This window comes from Anser cygnoides, chromosome 3, assembly GCF_040182565.1.
Source record: "Anser cygnoides isolate HZ-2024a breed goose chromosome 3, Taihu_goose_T2T_genome, whole genome shotgun sequence".
NCBI lineage: Eukaryota > Metazoa > Chordata > Aves > Anseriformes > Anatidae > Anser > Anser cygnoides.
This window is the reverse complement of record NC_089875.1, coordinates 10144559-10169755: the sequence shown is the minus strand read 5'-3', so window position 1 is coordinate 10169755 and position 25197 is coordinate 10144559. Positions and strand designations below refer to the sequence as shown.

General features: G+C 40.1%; 1 protein-coding gene across 2 annotated transcripts in view; it reads left to right on the top strand.

Annotated features, from left to right (window-relative positions):
- The window catches only part of ANAPC1 (anaphase promoting complex subunit 1), a 36053-nt gene extending 10856 nt beyond the window's left edge, over positions 1-25197 (top strand). For both annotated transcript variants that reach the window (XM_013191105.3, XM_048078990.2), the window contains exons 17-47: positions 231-305; positions 1312-1577; positions 1935-2026; positions 2784-2932; positions 4569-4647; positions 4755-4791; positions 4894-4964; positions 5093-5271; positions 8107-8333; positions 9573-9691; positions 10242-10513; positions 11338-11572; positions 12767-12858; positions 13032-13166; positions 13340-13422; positions 13575-13653; positions 14262-14336; positions 15439-15515; positions 15807-15897; positions 15988-16041; positions 16347-16540; positions 16934-17020; positions 17539-17656; positions 18531-18608; positions 19046-19113; positions 20785-20923; positions 21459-21545; positions 22104-22199; positions 22567-22765; positions 23676-23810; positions 24831-25197. In XM_013191105.3, the coding sequence (XP_013046559.3) occupies positions 231-305; positions 1312-1577; positions 1935-2026; positions 2784-2932; positions 4569-4647; positions 4755-4791; positions 4894-4964; positions 5093-5271; positions 8107-8333; positions 9573-9691; positions 10242-10513; positions 11338-11572; positions 12767-12858; positions 13032-13166; positions 13340-13422; positions 13575-13653; positions 14262-14336; positions 15439-15515; positions 15807-15897; positions 15988-16041; positions 16347-16540; positions 16934-17020; positions 17539-17656; positions 18531-18608; positions 19046-19113; positions 20785-20923; positions 21459-21545; positions 22104-22199; positions 22567-22765; positions 23676-23810; positions 24831-24946 (3804 nt within the window). In that variant the 3' untranslated portion in view covers positions 24947-25197. The remainder of the gene's footprint in view (positions 1-230; positions 306-1311; positions 1578-1934; positions 2027-2783; positions 2933-4568; positions 4648-4754; positions 4792-4893; positions 4965-5092; positions 5272-8106; positions 8334-9572; positions 9692-10241; positions 10514-11337; positions 11573-12766; positions 12859-13031; positions 13167-13339; positions 13423-13574; positions 13654-14261; positions 14337-15438; positions 15516-15806; positions 15898-15987; positions 16042-16346; positions 16541-16933; positions 17021-17538; positions 17657-18530; positions 18609-19045; positions 19114-20784; positions 20924-21458; positions 21546-22103; positions 22200-22566; positions 22766-23675; positions 23811-24830) is intronic.

Here is a 25197-nt window from a genome sequence, read left to right as displayed (position 1 = left end):
GCTAGCATTGGCTCATCCCTACCTTTTCCTCTGTCCTAGTAAATACCACCTGTTAGGCAGTCAAACTGTGAAGTTCATGCACCATACACTAGACTAACTAGCTGTGTAAAAAAATCTAATTGCAGTATGTGTTTTATGTGAAAACAAAGTATCAATACAATTGGTGATTTACCTATGCAACCTTGGACATTTTAATATTGAGCTACTTTTGGTCTTCTCATTTCTTACAGCTTGACTTTGAAGGATCACTTTCGCCAGTTATTGCTCCAAAGAAGGCTAGGCCATCAGAAACAGGGTCAGATGAAGTAAGAAATGGTTCTCTTTTACAAATAAAAGCTGCAGGGGCAAGGGGGTTGAGGTTTTTTTATTATTTTTTTTTTTAAGGCAAACCAGAGGAACTCCTGAGTAGTGCATTTCATCTGAGCTCACCCAAGATTACAAGCCTTTGGGGGAAGAAAAGTTGTTTTGCCCTGTGCTGTGGCTGTATCATGTGACCTTGCTTGTCGGGGTTCCAGTTTCAGAGAAGTTGGACTCAGGAGTGAATTTAATATGAATTACAAAGCAACCCCAGGCAGTCTCCTGACAATGTCAAATGTCTCCTAGATTCTTTATCCCTTTAAAATAAAGTTGGCTTACTCTCCTGTCCACTCAGCACCTTTAGCAAGTTAGGGGCATCAAATTACATACTCACTGAATGCACTGATTCTCACTGAATTCAGTAGAGTGTTCAAGATTGATTCACTGAGTTTTGCCTAGGCAGGAATAGGAAGTTTTCTTATGCAGGCAGTGGATGAGACTTACTAGCATTCCACTATAAGAGGATTATAAGCTACGGTGATTCAGTCATGCCATTAGCTTTTTGTGGGTTGACAGCTCAGTGAGCCCATGGGGCTACAGGCTACAATCTGCCTGAAACAAAAGGTAAGATCTAATGCCTGATGTGCTATGACAGGGGAGGTGCAAAGAAGACTGGGAGCACTGGGTGAATGGCATAAATACTCAGTGAGATGTGTCATGAACAGAATTATTGGTGCAAAGAAGGCACTTTAAATCAGCTTTCTGTTGTTATGTTCTCTTACATATAAGGCTTTGTTTCTGTTATGTATTAGAGGTGGGAAAAAAAACAAGGATGTAACTTAGCACTTGAATCTCGGTGCTGCGTAGCTTGCAGGATTTGTGTGGCACATTTACCATAGAACGATTATATTTGTTTTGGTTTAGGGGAAAACCTTCTTCTGTAATGGTGCTTTGGAGTTGCTGGAAGTTTTTGTTCACTGTGGAACCTCTGCCTCTTTCTCCTGTTTGATCTAGGACTGGGAATACCTCTTGAGCTCTGATTACCATAGGAATTTTGAGTCTCATCCTGTAGCCAAAGCCTTGAGATTGGACCCTCTGGAAGTTTCAGCTCCAAAGGATGACTTCTTACAGAGCCTTAGCCTGGATTCCTCAACCCTCCTTTTTACCCATATTCCTGCTATTTTCTTTGTTCTTCACCTGATCTATGAGGAGCTCAAACTGAATAGTTTAATGGGAGAAGGAATTCGTTCACTTGTTGTTCTTCTGGTTCAGCTGGCCAGGTATGCCAAACTGACAAATCACAGATATTGTATATTGTTCATTGTCTCTTGATGATGGCTGTGTATGTTTTATTTATTTTTTTTTAAAGAGGAATTGAATGGTGTTTTCTTATTTTTGAAGAAAATGAATAAATCATGGTTAAAGATATTTCCAGTAGCAAATCTCTTGTATAGTTCTTGCTACTTGCCATCATCAGCATGATTCGCAAATCTTAGTTCTTGGCAGATGGGTTTTATCCCTGTGGTACAAGAAAGGGAGAGTGAGGAAGTATGCTCAACAGATTTTGTAAGTCAGTTTTTTTGTTTGTTTGTTTTTTGTTGTTCCCTCCAATGTGGTTCAAATCCCTTTCATTTCAGGGACTTAAAACTTGAAGCTTATATAGATTATTACTACAGAGACTATCCAGCCCTTGTAAAAAGCTCCAGACAGACTTGCATAATTGATCAAGGTGAGTTTGAAATTAGAACAATATAGCCATGAGCTGGTGCATTCAGTCTGGTGCCTCCCTGAGATGCTTCACTGAACAGGGACCTGGGAGGGAATGATGTTTTTATTCTAGCAAACTCCTAGCTCAGGCTTGCTGAGAAATGCTAGCAGAGAGCTGTAGAAAAGCCTGGTAGTGAGATGTGCCTCTACTGTGAAAAGTGTCTATAGGCTGGCAGACTCTCAGTTTGTAGTTCATAAAAACTTAATCAGAGCTAAAAACACAGTCAGAAAAGCTAAAATAAGGACATATAATGTTTTTGCATTTGTTTAGTGTACTACCAGCTGAAATTTGCTGGTAATGTAAGACAAACTGCTGTTTTTGCTGGCCTAAATATAATCTCATAATATTGGTCAGGCTTTGCTGCTCGTATTTGTGGACAGGGAAGGCAAAGAGGTTACAGCTCAGTTGTTCTCTCACTTAAGTAATTTAATGTTGTTGAATTACAAGACTGTTCCCTTGAGGTTTTTGAAAGTTACATTCCTTTTCATTGTGGGCTGAGACTTTTTCTCTTGAAAGACAGAAAGGTGTCTCATGCTTTCTTTACTGTCTAGCTATAAACTTCGATCTAACAGGAGGCAGATAAGATATGTAGTGTTTTGGTGAAATGCTGTGTTTCTCTAGTTGTACAAAAGAAGTACTGTAGGGCTTGCTTTGGGAATAGTGGAGAATTCTGTGCATTTGCCACGAACTCAGTGTCATTACTATTCATATGATTAAGTCCAAACAGGTTTCATGCACCATCCCTCATTTTTTTCTGCTGAGCCTCCAAGTATCTTTCAGTGGCTGAGTTCCTGTCTGAAGGGAGAAGGAGTGCAGCCTTATCCTTACTTACCAGGAATCTGTGAAAGGAGCAAACTGGTAGTAGTGGTATGTACTTTGGCAAAGAGGATGTGTTTTCTTCTGTCAGCATAGCAGCACCGTGGCCACGGTTTGCCCCAGCTGCTTAATTTTATGTGAGTGAAGCGCCCCTAATGGGAAGTCAAATAAAGAAGGATTTAATCATACCACGTGAAGCAATGGGAGCCTACTGGAGCAGTATTGAGCCTGTGATAAATAACTCTGCTTAGGAGCGTGACTGTAGCTGTATTGTTTGGACACTCGAGCATCTCTGAGGGTTGCTGCACTGTACTACGTAGACCTCATCTGTCTGCACGAGATTCTGTTAGTATTCCTGCAATATAACGGTGTCAGCCTCTCTCTAGGGGGATTAACAAGCTTTTAGTGGAGAGAATTCCCTGCAAGTCCCATCTTCTCTTTTATCACTTTAATATTATTGAAGGGTGTGGATGGGTTTTAGCAGGTGGGAGGAGGTGTTTGAGACTGGGAAGAAGAGTTCATGAGTGCGTGGCCTATGCTTCACTGCTTATGTTTTTTTGTGGTTTGCAGTAGTGGCATGTGCAAAGTAATAATGTAACTCAAGTTAACTGTATTTTGTGAGTGAGAATTTCCCAGCTTTTCTCTTGGGCATGTATCAACATAAATATTTAGCTGCATGAGTAGTTATTAGTGCTGATGTTATCTTCTAGACAGCCTTGATGGCTTATTCACTAAGCGTTTATGGAGAAAACCTGTCAGTGCAGGATTTGGAGCAAAGATGTTGAGCCTGAGGTGGCTGAAGAGAAAAACAGAGTGGTGAGGCTGTGATCCAAGTGTCCAGGATTAGTTGCAGTCTCAAATTTGAGCTTCCAGCATTCAGCCTGTCCTCTGCTTCAAAGTGTGCAGTGTGGAAGCAGCAACACTAAGACTGTTTAAGGTGCTGATGCTTTCACTTAAAATTTGCCCCTGCCCTTGAACTCAGGGGAACAAGAGCCTTTTCCTCAGACTAGCGCCCATGTCTGTCCAACTCTGTCTTTCTTTCTACTTCTGCCTTACTGCCTATGCAGAGGTCAGAGCTGGCATGTCGGTAGTGCAGCTTGTCAGAAGATCTTTGAGGAAATCATAACAGATTTTTACTTGGATGTGATTTTGCCTTTGGCAAGCCAGCTTGTCTGGCTCTATCAAAAAGTAAACAGGGTGACAGATCACTTTGATTTTGGTGATTAAATAGATGAAGTGCACCCTGCTTTGAAAGGGGAGCAACTTTTCACTCAGAGCCTCCACACAGTACCCAATACTCAAGAGGTGGGGGAAACTGAAAGTGAAGAATGGTGTTCGTAGAAAATGTGTGTATTTTCCAAGAGAAAATCAATGAAGTGTGAAAAAGATGGGAAAGGCAATTAGGAACATGTTTTCCTGTTTTGAAGATCTTTTTCTTTTTACCTTAGAAACAACTATTAGGGAGAATTCAGTTAATTGTTTCAAGGTTTATGTTTCCAAACTTAAATCTAGAAATCTAAAGCATAAAAGTTTCTTTCAGTTGTTTCAACCTTTACTTCATGATGTTTTCATAATTAATCTTAAACAGTGAGATGGGTTTAAGTTAACTTCTGCTTGTTTTGATAGGCAGTATAGCAATAACTGCAAACTAAGTGGCTCTATATTATGGTGTCTTTTTCCTATCCAGAGCGTGGCTTTGTACATACTTGGTGATGAGAGCGCTCTATCTAATGAAGCCTCCCATTATTTGTACAAGATTACATCAGGTAAAGATGCTTTGATGCCACCATAATATCTCCTAGTGTCTTGCGTTTATTACGTGCTGTCCTTTTGCTTGGAGAACGTGGGAGTAATATGGCTTTGTCTTTCGTAGGACAACGAAAACAGCAAATAGAACAGGATGACAGTCGGTATGGTTTTTTAATATTATTTTAAACTCTGAATTTTTGACTTTCTGCTGAATTTTTGACTAGTTTTTATTGGCTTATCCTTTATTTTCCATTATTTTACAGATGTAGTTTCAGACACAGCACATCTGTTTCTAGCCTGGCTGAAAAGTTAGTTATTTGGATGACAAATGTTGGTAAGAGCAGCTTTTATCATTGTGTGACATGGTAACAATTGCAAATAAATCTCATGATTGCATAGGTACAAAAAATATTTTATTTAGTTTCGGTAAAACAATTTCTTTTTATTCTCACTAATTTTAAGGTTTCACTTTAAGAGATCTGGAGTCTCTGCCGTTTGGTGTAGCTCTTCCCATTAGAGATGCCATATATTATTGCCGGGAGCAGCCTGCCTCAGACTGGCCAGAAGCAGTTTGTCTCTTGATTGGGCGCCAGGATCTGTCCAAACAGGCGTGTGAAGGGAACCTGCAAAAGGGCAAATCTGTGAGTATGGGCATAAATGGATTTCATGGTACTGGATATTGGGCAGAGCACTCTGTTCAAAAACTTCTCCACCATCTGCTGATGCTTGGGGATGTAGGTTATGGCATGTGGAAGGTGCAGAAATCAAAATTGAGGGCAGTGCAGCGTTTACACACATACAAGGGTTTCAGTATAAAAAACAGCATCCGGCACAGGAAGAGTACATGCATAGCTGTGGTAACTGTCAATAAAACAGATTTTGAACTTAATTTAAGCATAGTGCTCAAAAGCTTTGCCTACGGAGCAATTTAGAATCATAGAATCATAGAATATCCTGAGCTGGAAGGGACCTACAAGGATCGTCAAGTCCAATTCCTAATTTGATTGCTTCTGTAAGTCCTCCTCCTTTCCAAAATGGCTGCACCTTTTAAAAGGTGTTAGAGAGGTTTTGGTCCTACATCCAGAGACCCTGCCATCAGAACAACAGTGGTGCAGGGAGAAGGAAATGTGTGTTTGTCAGTCTGGCTCCTTCTTGAGTTGGCATAGGTGGGGTCTCCCTTTTTGCTGGGACAACTGGATTGATTTCTGAAATACACTTCTCATATTTCTTCTTTTTTTTTTTTTTTTCTCAAAAAGGGCTTAGTTATTTGTATCCTGAAGTAAATTGAAAAAAGTGTGTCTTTGGTTGTTTTTCTTTTAAACATTTTCTTCTGATGGTGGGAATCAGTAGCATCTTCTGGAGTTGTAACTCAAGTGTTTGCTGTTGAGGACACTGTGGAATCCAAAACTCTGCTTGAAGAAAGGCGAGTGCCATGCATAAAAGCGCTCAGTAGTAGTAAAGAGATTATCCATAGTCTTCAGAAGTCAGGTAAAGGGACTTGTATTCTTAAGTACATCTTGGTCAAGATAATTTTTGCTGTCTTAGCTTAGGAAGTGATATTAAAATTACTTGATTTTTTTTTAACAGGGAATTTTGGACTAACTGCATATCAGAAAAGTAAAAAGCTTTTATTCATGTAGAAGGAAAGTAAACAAGCTATATGTTCAAATCTGATGTGACACTGTTCGTTAAAAATTCATTTTATTTTCTGCTAGTGAACTTTTGCCCAACTATAACAGTGCTGAATCTTAAAATGATGATAAATCTGATTTTATCACTTACTTTATAACAATGCCTCGAATATATGTTACCTTAAAAGGATAAAGTGATCTTCAAACACCAAATTGTTTGTCATTTCTCAGGAGGGCAGGGTGGAGTTTCCTGTTTCAAAACGGACGCTGGCTATATGGGTGGTGCAGTTATGTATTGAGATTTAGTGCATATTTATCAGAAGAAATTGGTTTTCATTCATCAGCTGTTAGTCTAGTTGCAGTCCTGGTGTCATGTGTTACAGTGAGCCTTAGGAAGACCCCATGGTTGATTTAGTCTATGTGATTCTCTGTCTTCAGCTTGCTGAAATTCTGAGGTATAGAACGGGAAAAATAACCAATTCAGAGAAATATTTTGCATTTTGGTTTTAGATTTATGGTATCAATATTTGTGTCGATACTTGCCTTGTTACTTTAAGCAAATCTTTTATCCGTGGAAGATAGAAATGATAGAAAAGAGAGGCTGACCAACCTTAGGGTTGACATTCAAATTGTTTTGTCAGGAAACTGTACATTCTGCAGGAAAGCTTAGTTCTGCAGAACATGGTGAAGATAAAAAGAATTGTGCTTTATGCAGAGTGACAGACTTGTTTGGAGCAAGTGTAGCTCGAGCAGACTGTGGGCATACATTGTTGCATCCTGACTTAGGCTATCCCTGCCATTCTTGGTGGTGGTCCTGTGCACTGCTTGTGTGATATGAATAAACTGGTGGGGACAGAGGCATGAATGAGGATTTTAAAAATCTTGCAACAAAGGAGGGGTTTTCCACGGTGCTTTGAAGCAATGAAATGCTTTATTATTTTGTAGTCATATAGCCCTGGTTTGCAAATTCAGAAAACATTCTGGTACTGCAGTGAAAACTAGGTTGACTGACAGCAGCAAACATTTGGAATTCACTGCCATGCAGACTGTTTATTTTAATAAGTAGCTTGCTTTTCCCAGAGTTATTGGGATGGGAGGATGGGGAAATCCAAATTAAATCCAAATTAAAGCCCTAATTCATGAAAACATCAGTGAAAACATCAGTGATTAGAACAATAAACCATGTGCCTGAACAGAATAGTCGGAACAGCAGCCCTGATTGGGTTAATGGTCAGTAGGTACTGGAACTTCAAAAAGGAAGTTGTTACCAGGGACTACATTTGTGCCTTTTGGAGTTTAGCTTCTGTTTTAATATACATTGAAATGCTCATCTATGTTTCTGTTTTTCACTACTGAACTTGAAGAAAAAAAAAAACGTGTTTTCTCAGTAGTCATAGATAACTGTGTAGGCAGGGAGGGGAAAGCCCTTTACGACTACTGCTCTGAAACAAGAAATATTTTTGAAAGGAAGAGAACACTATTTCGTCAGTCACCTCTTCAAGCTTCCACTTTCTGGTTTTTTGCTTGCCAGCCTTTGTTAAATCTTTGACATATTTGAGATGTCACCGCTTCCTGACATGATAGTTATTTATCCCATTTAAGTGTGCAAAAATAGCCAATTACAATGTTCAGGAGTCCTTGGGGCCTTCTAAATAAGTGTAAAGAGTGTATGAACAGTGTCATTCATGACTGCACGAATACCAGTCCGTTCTATTTATAACACCCATCTCAGTGCCGCTAATTGTGCTGAGTGCATTCACATTGTTATTCTAGTATTTGCTGGCTTTCTGCTGGTTAGCAATATACATGTGCACTACTGAAAATGACTTTTTTTTTCCCTTGCAGTCTGTGGGCCCAGTGCTGTCCTCTGATATTCCCTCTGGAGCCGAATCAGAAGAGGATGAGGATGGCATGAATGATATGAATGAGGAAGTCATGTCCCTAATATGGAGTGAGGATTTGAGAGTGCAGGAAGTACGCAGACTCCTTCAGAGTGCCCGTCCTGTACGTGTCAACGTAGTGCAGATGCCAGAATCTAGTGACCATGAATACATAGAAGAAAAAGAAAACCGGTAAAGAATTCTCTCTGTTTCTAGCAGGTTTTCACTCAGGTGAAAAATTGTGAATATTTATGGTGGCTTAAAGTTAAGTATGTCTAATCAAATGGTGCAGTGTATTTTAGTCTGAACTGAGCATTGAAGTAGGCAGGCATGAGTGAGGGACACACAGAAGAGGGTTGTATTTTATAATTCAAGACTTTGAAGTTCATTGTGCACCAAAAACTGTGCTGTATTGATTTGGATGGCTCTTGAGATTGGAGCAGCATATAGGAAAGACTGTTAGTTTCAACCCCAGACAGCATGTTGAGATCAGCTGGGGTTTGAAAGCAGACTGCGGTGTTTTCTCCACCTAAAAAGCAGTAAATATAAGCACAGGACCAATTCTCTAGAGAACACACATCTGTAGAAAACAAAGCATTGTCCAGCCCCTATGTAAAACTGGAAAGCCCTTTGTTCAGAGCTAATCTTAGGTCTAAGCAAGACTTTAGTTGGGGGACCTAATTAATTCTACAGAAAGCAAGTTTACTGCTTCATCCCTCTCTTGAAATTTCCTTTTGGAGCTGTTCTTTGCCCAGTCACCTCACAATCAATGCCATTCTGGTTCTTTATTCACTTATTTTGGGGGTCTTAGAAGATTCTTCTTTAAAAAACAAAACAAGGCAACAACAACAAAAGACAAACTTCAGAACATCATTAACATGCAAAACATTCTACGGAAGTAGAAAACTAAAGGAATGCATCAAATTATTGTCTGACTTAACAAGCTGAGTAATCTAACAAGTCTAGAAAGTGTTTCCAGAGTAAATCATAGAAAATTGTGGTCAGCATTCCTGGAAGTACATTATTAATTCTGTACACAGGTTATTACTAGATGTGATCACTAGTCATAGCAAGATCACATATGGCAATGAACTTTGTTTTGCTTTCTCCTTTCACCTCGTTTCTGATGATGGCTGCTAAATTGTAGCATGGATTTGTTTAGCTAGCACCTAGCTTTAACGGAAAAACAGAGGCAAATTTAAACATCATGGCAGCTAAAGTATATCTTTGAGATTAACCTTGTAGGGATCAAAGATTTTACTTCAGTAGTATAACGTGAAAAAGTGAAGAAAACATGCTGTCTTGTAGCCAGAAAAAAAAAAAAACAGTCTGTCCAGTACCTGTTGCCTGTAGGTTCATGTTATATCATGTATTTGGAGTGTTTTTATGTACTAAGCAATTGGCTCAGTTTTGCTTTGATCTCCCCAACAGGCTGCTACAGCTGTGCCAGCGAACGATGGCACTGCCTGTCGGACGAGGAATGTTCACTTTGTTCTCCTATCACCCCGTTCCAACGGAGCAGTTGCCCATCCCTAAGCTGAATCTAACTGGTACGTTGCTCAGCATTTTCTTCTGAAGAAATTCAGTATTTAACAGAATGTGAGGGAATGTCTTTCAGTTGCTACCCTGTTGTTTTTTGAACCTCTTGTAATTTTATAGCACCTTCTGTGCTTTTCCACAAAAAGTTTCATAGCAGGAATGAGCTTTGTGAAGAAGTAGCCCTTTTTGTTTTGAATCTGCCACTTCTTTAGTATCTTCCTCTGGAATGGTCAAGACCAATGTAATTTTCTAATACAGACCTTAAATCAGGTACATTCTGACAAGTGAAGAGAAGTGAAATAAATTGCCCAAGGATGTGCAGGTGTTTAGTGCTGGGGTCATACAGGATGCAGATACTGCGAAGTCCTCACTGCTGGTTTATCTAGTACGCTGTGCTTCATCATCTGACATGCCTGAAGATATTCAAGACTGTCTTCAGATCAGAAGTATTACTTCTCAAGCTGTCAGTGTTTGTTCACTTGGCACCCTACTGAAGTTGAGAGCTGTTTCTGAAGGGGTTTGGATTCACCTAATTGCTTTTAACAATTCTGTTATGTGCAGGCCGTGCTCCTCCTAGGAACACTACTGTAGATCTGAACAGTGGGAACATCGACGTGCCTCCTAACATGGCTTGCTGGGCCAGCTTTCACAATGGGGTGGCTGCTGGGCTGAAGATAGCACCTGCTTCACAGATAGACTCTGCTTGGATTGTCTATAACAAGCCCAAAATTGCTGAACTAGCAAATGAATATGCAGGCTTCCTCATGGCTCTGGGTCTCAACGGGCATCTCACAAAACTTGCCACACTCAATATACATGACTATTTAACAAAGGTGAGTTATTCTTTTATAAGCAACAGAGAAATACCTGAACCTATTGATTTCTTTAAGCAAACAAACAAACAAAGGAGTCAGCAAATTTCTTTGAAACACTGAGTTGGAAGTTTCCTGGTATAGGTGAGTATTCGAATTGATTTGTTAATGTTAGCAGTATGGGACTTTATTTCTGTTTAAAGGTTTTTCAGTAGTTTTGTCACTAAGTATTTCCACATTGTGATGATGTACAGCTCATTGGGTAGGTGAATGGTCTGAATTACCTCTGCTCAATCTGTATCAAAAAGTTCTTGTTAATCTTTGTGCATGTGCTGGAGTTAGGGATCTGAGATTTTACGTGTATTAAAAGGCTGAAAATCATACGTGCTCTTGAAATCTCACCTTAAATTGTTAGAAGTTGTGTATATCTATTTCCTTTAAAGCTTAAACAAGAATAAATGTTACATATGGTTGCTGTTTGGGAGGAATTGATAATGAACTATGAGGGAGATAAGGTCCTCTTAATGCAAAACCCTCAGGTTTTGTTTTTAAAACAACCCAAATGTTGTGGGGATTTTTTTGGAAACTAAATATCTGCATTATAGCCATGCCTAGCAGTTCATTGTGTAAGAACTTCTGTTTGGAGTGAAATAAGATCTTAGAGCTGGGAAATACCCTTACACCCGTAACAGCTAGTGTTCATTATTCCTGAAGAGTTGGTTCAGAAAGTTCAGCAGCTGTGTCTCTTGAAGAATGTAAGACTTGTATTAGATACTGAGGCAAGTGTATTTCCTTTTCTGAACATGCCTGCTTTCTTTGGTTGCTGATAATTGTTTTCTTTCTAGGGCCACGAGATGACAAGTATTGGACTGTTGCTTGGTGTTTCTGCTGCCAAGCTGGGCACAATGGACATGGCTATTACACGGCTTCTGAGTATTCACATACCTGCCCTGCTACCACCAACTTCAACGGAGCTGGATGTCCCCCACAATGTGCAGGTGGCTGCTGTGATAGGAATAGGCCTTGTCTATCAGGGCACTGCTCACAGGCACACAGCTGAAGTTCTGCTGGCTGAAATAGGTGGGTGCTAATGCTGAAAAAAACAAGATGAGGGCTGGGAGAGTTGCAACACATGCATGATTTCCACAATGCATTGTGGACCTGAAAGTATTAACATATATTTTCTTTTAATTATACCTTTGCCACTGCAGTAGGCACCTCCCATTTCCCAAACTCCATCTTTTTCTTTCAAAGGAAAAGAAGCTACTGTGAATTGTGCATTGGTACAGCGGAGAACACTCACTGAATTCAGTAGAAGAAATCTAACAGTACTAGTTCTGGATCTATATGCTTATTCCGTATGGAAGTTTTGTCTGAATAGAACTGGTTTGGAGCTTCTGGGGCTGCCAGTTATTTGGTAGAAGGACTGCTGTAACGATGTATTCCTTCTAACCCAGATGCCATAGATTTATGCAAAAGTCCTGACCCTCTATAGCACTTGAGCAGACCTATCGCGCACTGCTCATCCAACAAATCTGACGCTTCCCATGTTTCTCATGTCTGCCATGAAGTAACTGTCACTGTAGAAACCAGATTAAGTCACTGGGTGGGAAAAAACACTTGCCTCTTGCAAGGACAGTCTTTTTGACTCACTAGGTTGGTGAAAGTACAGTTGTCATTTCGCAAATTCTCCTGTTCCTAGTTTTGTTGTTTAAGGCTTTCCAAACAGCATTCGTTGAGAACTGATTCAGTAAAGTTCTGACCTGTATTGTGTCCTCATTTTGTGCATAGTTCTTTTGATTTTATTTCTAACAGTTAAGTTCTTGTTCATGTTTATGTGTAACTTTAGTTAAGAGACTGTGTGGTTTACTAAATAGAGAATTGGATAAATTTTAAGGGTGAAATTATATCTGTTATGTTTCTGGTAATCTGATATGTGCGGTCTTTTCTAGCAACAGCTTTTGAACTGTGCTGACGACATTTGGATAGGTTCAGAGATCTTCAAAGTATATGTAATTGTAACATGGCATTTTCACTGTCTTTGAACTCCAACCATATCCTTTAGCAATACATACTGCTTCTGGAGGGGTTTGCCATTTGGTGATGGATGGGTTAAGTGACAATTGTTTGTAATTCCATGGAGAACTTCCCTGATTTTCTTGAAGGACTAGATTTTTTTTTTTCTAATTTTGTTAGAAGTGTAATGCTTAATAAGACAATGTTTACTTAGCTGGAATTTTAAAAGATGAATTTCATTGTTTTGTTTTTCTCCAGGACGTCCACCTGGACCCGAGATGGAGTACTGCACAGACAGAGAGTCTTATTCACTTGCATCTGGGCTAGCCTTAGGGATGGTTTGCCTGGGGGTAAGTGCCTCCTTTTCATTTCAACTGCAATTAGTAGAAGAATCATTATATATTGGGGCAGGGGTAATGAGAATTGTTTCATCCTTGACCTGCAACTGCCTTTGGCTGAATGGATTTTTTACCTCATATAGGAAGGCACTTGCGTATTATTTCTTCTCCTCTTCATTCCTTAGCATGGCAGTAATTTGATAGGCATGTCCGACCTCAATGTGCCCGAGCAGCTTTACCAGTACATGGTTGGGGGTCACAGACGGTTCCAAGCAGGAATGCACAGAGAGAAGCACAAGTCTCCCAGTTACCAAATTAAGGTATGTGTTGATGATTTGTGCTCATTTAAGCAGAAAACATTGGTAACTTAGAAGTCTACAAAGGTCTATGTCTCAGTGAACCAAGTGACTTGGAATGCTTATTCACATCACCTGCAGGCGGTTAGTTGCCTTCCTAATCAACTAGTCTGAATGTATACATTGTGTTTTCACAGGAAGGAGACACCATAAATGTGGATGTTACTTGTCCTGGTGCCACACTAGCACTTGCAATGATCTACCTAAAGACTAATAACAGGTATTAACCTTGGAATTACTCAAACATTTTGCAGTAACTTGTGACAGGAGTTTAAACAGCCATGATGCTGGCTTTGCTTTGTGTGGCTCACTCAGTTTTGTGCGTTGCTGAAATATGATCCAGAAACCCTGTTCCTTTTCTGTGCTCTGCAGATCCATTGCTGATTGGCTTCAAGCACCAGATACCATGTATTTGCTGGACTTTGTAAAACCAGAGTTCCTTTTATTGAGGGTGAGATTTTCTTTTCTTGCATTTTTCAGTCTATTTACTGATACTAAAAATGCTTCTTATTTTAATGTCTTTAATTTTTTAATCCAACCCACATGCCTGTCATGCAGAACCCTTTATATAAATAGTGACTCTGTTACTTGTCAGCCAAAGTTACTACTTACTACAACCTCTCCTTGTAGTAAGACAGCTCACTTGTCATACTGCGCTAGTGAGATGGAATTTAATGAGAAATATTTGAAGGATACGTTCTATGCACAGTGTTAAATGAAACAATTAATCTTTTTGTAGCTTTTCCGAAAGTAATTTCACAGATTGAAAAAACAAGTTAGGCTTCAGCATCTGCTATAAGTACATAATGTGCTTTCATTTCAGTTTGCCAGCTAAAGAAACAGAACTTGCAAGGATTTATTTTGTGGTTCTTTTGTCTACAAGCAGAATTTTTATCTCTTAAAATAAAAGCTGTTTCGTTGTTTCTGATACAAAGGCTGAGAAACAGTGAAGGAGCTGCTAATAGGTAGCTGGACTGTCTGCATTTCTGGATGCATTTAGTACATTAAAAATAATATTCATGTATTTGTATTATGTTTTGGCTTTATCACTTTTTTTAGACCTTGGCTCGGTGCCTGATTTTGTGGGATGACATCTTGCCCAATTCCAAGTGGGTTAACAGCAACGTGCCTCAAGTAGGTATTTATACTTAATGTGTTTACTTCCTGATTTTTCATCTTGCTGAATTGTTCTACATGTGTACATTGCTTTAGTTACATGAGCTGCACAATAAAATGAATGTTAATTTGCAGTATTTCCTTCATATAGGAAGCCTAATTTGGTTTAAGAGAGACTGTGGGCTGGACTAACAGTCCACACACTGTTCTCTTATCAAACTAAGGCTAGATAAAGCTTCATAAGCCACTGAACAAAGGTAAAAAGGTTGAATGTAATAAACGCAAATTGGAATATGGGAATTTCTGATTACATGTAAGGAAAAAAAGCCTTCACAGTGGGGGTGGTCAGACATAAGAAGAGAAGCCTGGGATCTCCATCTTTGATGTTATTCAAAGCTAAATTCATAAGGCCCCAACCAAACTTGATCTAGTTTTGAAAGGCCTTACTTTGAGCAGTGGCTTGGACCAAAGACTACCAGAGTTCCCATCCTGTGAGGTGTTTCAGGTGTTATTTGGCCAAAGAGTATAATCAAGACACATTTTAAATTTGATACTCACATGACAGAGATGATAGTTACATTGGATTCCTGAACCACTATGGGAGACTCCCGTCTCATCATGGTAGAGGGGATGCAGCTCTGCAAGAAAATGGGACCAGAGAGAGAAAGGGATTAAACTTTCCTCCACATTGACTGGACAAGAAGCCAGGTGCAAAATTTTTCAATAGGGAGCTCAGCTATATTCCAAGATACGTTACATGGAGTTTTTAAGAGCAAATTAGATAATATCTATCAGAAATACAGGATGCAGATGGACTCCATGGCCTCTCAAGGTCTCATCCTGTGATGAGCAACATCACAGTTCTGACACAATCTTGCCATTGTTTTAGAAATATCTAAGGAACCAGATAAACAAGCATTAAAAGGTGTCCGTTCTGGATCAGCGGTACAATGGAGCAATAGCATGTGGAAGAAAAGCTGGAAGATTTGCTGGTTCAGAAAAGCTAGCTTTTATATTCCTTTGAAACAAACCTGTTTTGTATCACTTATGAACCCTCAGTGCCTAGAGGGTTTAGAGAGGTTCCTCTGAATTGTTTTTTCTCTTTTATGCTTTTTTATAGATCATAAGAGAGAACAGCATATCTCTTCATGCAACAGAGCTGCCTTCATCTGAAGACCTGAGTTTAGAAACACTGGCGTAAGTAACATGTAAAAGATCAGTTGCAGATAGAGGAGGATTGTACAAAGCCAAATTCTACTTGAAAAAATGCAGCTGAACTTTTTATAGAGATACCAGTATCAAAGAAATCTCTCCCTTGATATTTGGGGAATTTTATTCTCTGTTTTCTGTAATGCAGGGGTCTTTGTTTTTTTTCTCCTTTTCTCTCTCTCCTTTTCTCTCTCTTATTATAATTTAAGTTTGTGATGCGTACTCAGATTAAGAAAAAAGAGAAACATTTAGTCATTTCCTGTTTATGTTGCTTATTAGGCAAGCTCATGTCTACATCATTGCTGGTGCATGTTTGTCACTGGGATTTCGATTTGCTGGTTCAGAAAATCTGGCAGCATTTAACTGCTTGGTAAGAGTGTTTTTTTTCTTCCCCTTCAACCCATAGAGCTATAGCTTATCCTTTGTATCTCTATTTAGTAAGCATTTCTTTTCTTTCCAGTACAAATATGCAACAGATTTCCTGAAATGTTTGTCAGCACCAACAGCTTCTATAGTAAGTTCTTTCAAATTTTCTCTCAATTAAAAGAAGGCTTTGTTGCATAACGTACTTTGATTACATTCGGCTGAAGCCTTAATGCAAACAAAAACATCCCTTTTGCTTCTCTGTATTACAGGCTATTTATAGAATGTGGCAGGGCTATGAATCATTATTGTTAAGGACTTTGCTGGTTCTCTGCTATCCTTCTTTCTGTGGAGTGTGGTTTTCAAACTCTGGGGTAGAAAGCAGCATATTAGACGGACCAGAAGCGTGCGTTTGACCACAGAAATGTAATAATGCCTTCCTTATTCTACATGAAGACAGGTCACTATAATCTCGAAACATGCCTGAGTGTCTTGCTGCTGTCTCTTGCAATGGTGATGGCTGGCTCTGGAAACCTGAAAGTCCTTCAGCTTTGCCGTTTCATGCACAAGAAGACGGGTGGAGAGATGAACTATGGATTCCACTTGGCTCACCACATGGCTTTGGGGCTTCTCTTTCTGGGAGGAGGAAGGTAACTTGCCATTTCCAAAGGCAGTTCTTGATTCTGCAAGAACTTCTGAAAGAATATACCTTTCTTGCGGAAGCTGGAGCAATGTGCAATTTACTATTTTATTGTTTTGTTTTAAATAATATACCCATTCATAAAGAATTTCCTATTTCAAATTAAACTCTTGTCTTCTAGATACTGCATTACTTAAATGCCATAGGAATGCTTTTGGCTTGTGTTTATTTCCTACTGCTACATGTTTATTTTGCCTGCTATGGGAACACATTTGTGAATTCCTTGCGTGTCTGCACTTTGCTACTGTCCTTCCCTCTTGCAGGAGACGAAAATACTTTGGACACCTGTGGTATTGGCCAGTGTTTGTTAAGACTAAAACTAATAGATAATGTTTTTCAACAGATATTCGCTGAGCACTTCAAATTCTTCAATTGCTGCTCTCCTTTGTGCTCTGTACCCTCACTTTCCTGTTCACAGCACAGACAATCGGTAAGGGTTTGCTATGGTTTATATTTCCTTAATTTTCAAGCAAAATCATCTCCTTACAATAGACGTTATACAGGGAGAAATCCTCTAGAATTTTTATTTAGTCTGTAAATAAATTTTTGGAGGTTTAAAAAAAATTGATAAAAGAAAGAAATAAGTGAAGATGTAAGACAACGGTAGTGATTGTTGATCAGTGAGGAAATGCAGGCAGGTTTCCTGAGGCCTCTACCCAGTGTTACTATGACTTGGCTGTTCTAGTTTGCTCAGCAGAAAAAAAAAACACACACAAAATCTGTTCATTTATGACTCTTAATCAGTTATAGTTAAGATTCATGAAATCCCATCCTGTTAGCTGAAGCATACCATGTTAAAGAAATTTTTAAAACCTACTCAATTACTCCAAATTTCACTTCAGTTCATTCAACAGCTGTATGTGGTTATTGAGCTGTGTGTGGTTTGGTATTTGGGGATTGTTCCATGCCTGTACTGTACAGCGTTGAGATGCCTATTCCCACACACAGGTATCATCTTCAGGCTTTGCGTCACTTGTACGTGCTGGCGGCAGAACCAAGGCTCTTAACACCTGTTGATGTGGACTCAAACACTCCTTGTTATGCACTGATAGAGGTTACATACAAGGTAAGGAGTGAAGGCGTTTGAGAAGGTGTGGGAGACAACTGAAAACTGATACACCAAAGCTGTGCTATTTTCATTGTTGTGGCCAGCAGTCTTGGGTTTGTTTTCAAGTTGTGGTGGAGATGAGCCTGATTCTTTAGGCAAATAATTGAAGGGCTGTGTTCAGCCCACTCACGCATTACATGTGCTTTGATGACACCTTGGGAGCAGAATACAGGACAAGTAAAAGGCACCACAAAGTCTTCAAACAGTCAAGTGTGTAATAACTGACCCAGGGACATAGTTCTCATCTTTATAAAGAGGATGGACTTTCAAAGGCACAGAGGTGGTTGGAGCCATCTGTGGTTTTAAAAGCCCACTTCTTATTCTGCTGACACTGGCAGCTTGGTGTCTCTCCTTGGTGCTTGCACGATAAGTCTCCTGGGGAGGAATCCTTTCTGCACGGTTTATTTTGTACAGATTAATGTGAGATGTGTGGTGCTTGTGAAAGACATAAAGAAAGGGTTGCTGGGATTTCAGGGGAGAGGAATTGCAGCGCAGATCCCCTGTGGGGTGGACAAAGATGCTGAAGTTCTGCTTCTTGCTGTAGAAGGATACCCCTATTCATGGTATAGTTTATTTCTCAGACCTTTGGATTTCAGCTGAGGTGTGACTGATTTGCATGGTGTTATGTATTGATCCACCCATGGGAAATATATCTTTAATTTAGGCTTAGGTTTTGTGACATTAAAGGCAATGCTAAGACATGTATTTACTCAGAGCTCAGCAACAGAAACTGACTGACCTCTGCAACAGAGTTGTTGTGAGACCTGCATTTTCTTTCTTTTCACGTGAAAATGATCTTTACTAATACGTGAATCCTGGTGGCATTTTAAAGGGCACGCAGTGGTATGCAGAAGCCACCGAGGAGCTGATGGCACCCACGCTTCTTCCAGAGCTTCACTTACTGAAGCAGGTAAAGAAAGTCTCTGTTTAATGAGGAATTTAATCACCTGTTTTTTGTGCTGCACACTCTGCAGGAACACTTTGTGGCTTTTCTTTGATTCCCTGTCCAACCATAGCCAGACTCTGGGCAAAGCTGTCCTATAGTAGTGGCTCAGAAGACAATTCTGTTGCTATGGAGTGCATGTGCTATCTTGTGCCTCATGCTTCTCTTCACTCTTGACCATCACGTTTTCAAGATCTGATGTAGCAGGGAGTTCCCTGTGCTGGGAGGTTGCACTGTAGGAGAGACAAAGCTAGGTCCTCTTACTTTTGTGTTTTCAGGGTGGGTAGCACTATAAAAGGGCATTTCCACTTGTAAGGGCAGACAAAGAACTGTAGGCTTATGTAGAAAACCCTTACTTTTATGATTCTGGTTATAGCTAGTAATAAAAATGCTTACGTTGACAGATCAGAGTGAAGGGACCACGGTACTGGGAATTGCTAATAGATTTAAGCAAGGGAACGAATCATCTAAAGTAAGTATCATTTATAATGCTTAACTGAATAATGGATTTGTAGTAATTAAAAAAAAAAAAAAAAACACAAAACTCCCATACTTGTAACACCTACGGTTTGGAAAGAAGTCTGGTTTTGATCGGTTCACTGTTGTTCATTTGACAGTACAAGTGAAGAAAGAAACTGCGTAGTTGGTTTCACCTGTTGATGTGAATAATTCATGCAAAAACAGGGCAGGGGAAAACCTGATAGTAAAAACCGCAGATATTGGTAGCAGGATTGAGCAGTACCAGAAACCATCTTAATCTCATGGTTTTAGTTTAGTTTTGAGTTGATGTGATGTCATGTTTCCCAGACTGTTGATACAGTAATTAGCTAACAGTTACCGCTTTGTGAAATACTATTTTTCTGATGTTACGTGAAGTATACAAAGCACTGCTTACTGCATGTTAACTCTCCACTGGGCAACTGTGAAAAACAGAATTTTTACCGGAATACAGTATCTGTGAGTAAAATCATTCTCATGTTTGTGTTTTTAGCAGCCTTCAGTGTAACTTGTCACTGTGAGTAGTACAGAAGAAGCCAGCTGCATCTTTCATCAGCAGCATGGTTGTTCTAGTTACATTAAATGCCACCATTCAGATCAAATTAGGCACTACAATGCAGCGGCTGTTAGTCTGTGCCTTTAAAGATAACAAACAGAACTGAGCAGAGTGCAGAGTCGTCCAGATCAGCAGGCACATACTGACTCATCTACTGCACCAGAGCTGGCAGAAGTCAGCTTTGTCCGTCTGGGTTGAGTACTTTAGACTCACCACACTTCAGCACTTGTGTGTCCAAAAAGAGCCTGCCTCTACTGCCATAGCAGAAAGCAGCGTGGGTGACTGAGGAACTTGCTGATTTTTGGACTGTCTACTCTCTGGGTCTCCAGATGCTTTGAACATGTCAGCTGTCCTCTCATGTCACCACACTGGTAGTATTGTCATGTCCTGAGCCCTTTGAAATGGTAGGGATCTGGCTAGCAGTGTTTTGGAGGTAAATGCATGTGTGAGCAATCTTTTTTTCATATCTTACTACACATGAATTGCTGCTGTGTTGTTATGCTAAGCAGTTAGTTTCAATACAGATAATTTAGTTATTTTAGGGATGCTAGTGCCTACAGTTAGTGGTGCAACTGATACACTAAATCAGGTGAACATGCAGCTGCTTTGCAATAGTGTAACTTTGAACTGCTGCACACTTCTATTTGTAGGCTTGGTCAGGAATGAGGGGGGGGGATTTTTGTGTGTTTGATTGTTGTTATTTTCACATTGAGGAAGGACTTCTTCACTGTCACAGCATGCCTTTAAAGCCTTTAAGGCATGCCAACTTGCATGGTTTTCCTTGGTGCTGAAAATTTATCCTTTAAGAGTCCAACAAGAAGCAGCAATGCCTTCAGGAAATTCTATTCCTTCTATCAGTGGGGCTCACCTGTTTTTCATCACCATTGCCTGCTACCACATCACAATTTAATAGCAGCCCTTCCCTGAAGATACCAAAATTTCTGTGTATACACAAGTTTAAATAATCAGGGCAAAGTATGAATGGGGATATTATCATATTTGAGCTGTTGGAGTTCATATTTCTTTTGTAGGTCTGCCTTATTGTGTACATCTGTCAGTTTACAGTAAAACCCCTTGTTGTTATTTCAGATCAATTCTTTCAAAGGGTGGCATCTTATATGTGAAGCTGAGAGCTGGGCAGCTCTCGTATAAGGAGGACCCCATGGGCTGGCGCAGTCTCTTAGCACAGACTGTTACCCACCGAAACTCTGAAGCTCGAGCATTCAAGGTATGGCTTCCAAACTGGTTCTCTGGCTGATGCAGAGCAACACTGAGACCTCTACTAACATAGACAGCGTGGCACATACAGCTGAAAGCTGGTAAAACTTTGTTAAGAAGAGGTCTAGCAGTAAAGTGATGTCACCTCAGAGGCGTGTCCGAGGACAGGCTGGCAGGGAAATGGGAATGCCTCCTCTGGAAAGGCTGAGGGAAGCACAGCAGGTCATGCTGTGTTACTTATTTCCAGCAGATAGCTCTGCCACCAGGTTATGAGTACTGAAGTTATTTGCTTTGCTTGAGGGAGAGGAAGTCTGGTGTCTTTCACAGGGCATGGGATGAACTTAGGCCGAGAGCAACCATGCAAATGTATGTTTGTCATGGACAGATAGAAACGTTGGGCAGATTTTGCCCATGATATGCTTTACATAGGTTGCAATGTTTTCATTTAAATGCTGGGAAAGGAAATAATGGGTATAAATTGCTATTTCATTTGTGTGGTAAACCAAAAAGTTCAATTTAAGAGTATGTTTTGATCTATTTTTTAGCCAGAAGCAATTTCAGCTTTCACTTCTGATCCTGCTTTGTTTTCGTTCGCTGATTATTTTTGCAAACCAACTGTGAACATGGGCCAGGTATGATGTCTAGATGTGGACTAGCACAGTTTCTCATTTTCATGAACAAAAGGTGGGAAAAATCTGTGTTTAAATGAGAAGAACAGAAATCAGTCCTTCAGGTAGTGGGGATGGGGAATATTCTAAGGGATGTTTTGCAGTTCAAAGGTGCAGAACAGTGTTAATCTTGTAGGTGTTGTTATTTTTCCATTGGTTAGGTTTGTGAAGTTACAAAATAGGAGTTGTGTTGCATTCATTGCAGAATGTGTTTAACAAATACCCAGAGCCCTGTTTGCTGTCCTGCAGCATTTAGGTGGAGTCACTCCAGAAGGGTTAGGGGTTTGCAATGTATTTCTCTGCACAAAATGGCTTAAGGGATGGAGTAAAATACAACTGTGTTATGCCTAGTTTTAATAAGCACGAGAATGAAAGCAAGCTGTGTCGCATTGTTAGCTATCATTAATTTATGGAATGTCAGTGCATGGGTTAACTTTAATGGAAGGAAATGCAAGTAATGTAAGAACCTGAAATAAATTGTACCTAGCATGTGCACTTTGTAAAACATGTGTCTTTTATCAGAAACAGGAAATCCTGGATCTTTTCTCTTCAATTCTTTATGAGTGTGTTACCCAAGAAAATCCAGAGATGCTGCCCACATACATAGCAATAGATCAGGTGGAGTAAATACTATTTTTTATTTATTTATTTATTTTAACTATGCTTAGGCATAAGAGTATTGTTTGTTGCGTGCACTTTTACAGAGAGCAGAAAGGAAGAACAGGGCATACGTTAGTGAGCTTGCAAGGAAACAGCAGCAATTTTAAAAGCAAATTGGAAAATAGTCTAAGGTTGCGAAAACTGTAAGTAATTCTTGTGTAAACAAGAAACATTAGCTGGCAGTTCTTCTAAGTAGGTGCTCAGAAGGGGAGCCCCTGGAGTTGAGGGGTCTTTAGGATTTCTTTACTTTGTGTTTAGAACAGCAACATTTCTTTCCTCCTCCAGTTTCTATTCTCACAGTGACTTTGTATTTCTTCTCTACTAGGCTGTGAGGAGATTAGAAAGAAGAGAAATGTCCGAGACGTTTGAGCTGTGGCAGATAAAGCTGGTGTTAGAATTTTTCAGTTCCAGAAGTCACCAGGAGAGGATGAGCAGGAATCCAAACCGGGGACTCTTCATGAACTCTGAATTTCTGCCTGTGATGAAGTGCACTATCGATAACACTCTGGATCAGTGGCTTCAAGGTACAGAGCAGATGACTTTAATCCTACAGCTGCGGTCACAATTCAGCATTCTTGTCTTCTTTACTCATCTGTATTCCCAAAGCCCCAGGTTGACTTTTGCATCAAAAGTACTGAAAAATTATAATTGAAGGGAAGACAATGGATGTTAGCATAAAACAACTTCTTTGCCTTGTATTTTAGCCTTAGGAACATGTATCACATACCTGAGACAAAAATTTTGTTTTCAGAATTGAGGGGAAGACTTCAGTAACAGTTTACAGAAAGAGGTCTAAAGTCATGCTCATGTACTGCTGCTTTGTAACTGTCTCTTCCGTATCTTGCCTACCAATGTATTGCTTAGGCTTTCTTTAACTTGCTACTGGAAGTCAGTCAGGGAAGTACTGGGTTGTTTTAATCTGTTTGCCTCATAGATGGCTAAATAGAATTGTTAATACAAGCTTCAGTTACTGCCCTCAAAAACATTGTTCCTTCATTTATTTTTTGAGTCTTAGAAATATTACCACAAAAAAAAGCATAAAAGCTGAAGTGTTCTCTGACTGCCTAGTGATACTGCAATTTGAAAAAAAAAATCTAGTGATATTCCGAATTACGCATGATGGCTATATTGCATGGAAAGTTTAATTACCGTTGAAGTCTATTGTGCTATGCAGAGAAAATGCTTTCCTAGTATTTCACTGGGAGAGTTTTCTGGGAGCAAGAGCGAGGGATGACCACAGCAGATAGGGGGTGTAGGGTAAAAGCTGGCCATGGCAGACGGAAAGAGGTTTACAGAGAAACCCTTAGCCCACCTTCTGTGGGGAGATGGAGATTCTTTCAGCAGGCTCCTCCTGATGAAATACTGTTGTCAGGCTTTTCTGTTTCCACCCTCACATGCTCCCTAAATTTCATCAGTGTGTCTTATATGTTATAGCTGGAGGGGATGTCTCCCTGCATTCCTACTTAAGCGGGCAGCCTACAGATGAATCTCAACTGAGCATGCTGGCTTGCTTCCTTATTTACCACTCTGTCCCAACGCCAGGACAGCTGGCAGCTGGAGGCTTGGAAGGTAAGGCCGGAGTGTGAGACAGCACTCTGAACTTACGTGGACAGACGCTTTTGGGTTTGGTCTTGTGTACTGAATGGAGTACACCCTGTAAATTAGGTGACAGTGGGTGTTTCCTTTGAAAGCTGCTAGTTGATTTTTACTCTTGGTTAATTGCCTCGAATGTGAACATAGACGGTAGAGAGTTTGTGCAGGAGTGGAGAAGCCAGAATTAGCCAATACGAAGAAGTCTTGGCTTTCATCTGGCCTGCAGGAAACAATATCCTCCCAAGCAGCAGAACCAGATAAGACGGCCTGTGGCAGGGGAAAGCATTTATCTTGTTAGGCTAGCCGTGTCCTGAATGTCCTTAAATCTCTTTCCTGTAAGTACCTTGTTACAGCGATTACTTTTTCTTCCAGGTTTCCAATGGTAATCTATTTTGAGATGCAGAGAACTCCTGGGCCCTTTCTTAGGCAGCTTTTCTTTTGCCCTCCATCAGTCCAACCTGGGGAAATACCAGTCCGCCTCCGCTTGCCTCAGGAGTGACTTGGTTTCTCAGGTTGCAAAAGAAATGCAGCTGGGCTTTGATTTGGGGAACTCTGTGGCTTGCTCAGGGGTGTGAAATGAATGTCACTACCTCAGTGGTGAAAGGAATCTGTTGCTGAAAGCGACGGCCCCTGGCCCAGGAGTCCTGTGCAGGCCACGGCAAACTGAGCATCCAGGCTAAGGCATCTCCTCTTGAATGTTTTCTGGTCAAGTGACTGGGTATCTGTTCAGGTCAAAAGGCATTCATGGAAATCCTGTTTTTCTGTGTCCTCTCTGCCTGTTACAAGCCTCTGTTTTGGGAGTTCCTGGCCATATTAATCAAATTTGGCATTTCTTAAAATTCTGTTATAAAAACTTACGTTTTGACTCACGTTGCAACATCTCCAGAAATACACCATGAACCCTGGCTGACTCTTTTTACTGTCTTGTTAGTTTCTTTACTGGGCAAGTGTTACACCAGTATGCGATAATTTTCTTTCGTTCTATGATCTCTTTAGGAAGCACAAACTTCTCTGAGCTGCTTTTGAAGTTCAAGCAGTTGAACATGCCGGTTCGTGCGTTACTAAGGCTCGCTCCTCTGTTGCTTAGAAATCCGCAGTCCATGGTGCTGTAATTACACTGGCATGGAAGTCAGCAGCATTCATTTTACATGAGGTTACTGAACGACAGAGCCGGTGTGTTGTTCCATGCTATTCAAAAACATACAGGTAAAATGTACTTAATTCTGTAACTTCACATACAACTTGAACTTCAAACTTGTCCCCAGATGTGGTGACTATGACCGGGAGTTATTTATAAATTGCTACATGAATAAAAAGACTTGTGTAAAAGTGAACTAATAATAAATTTACTTTTGTAACTAAA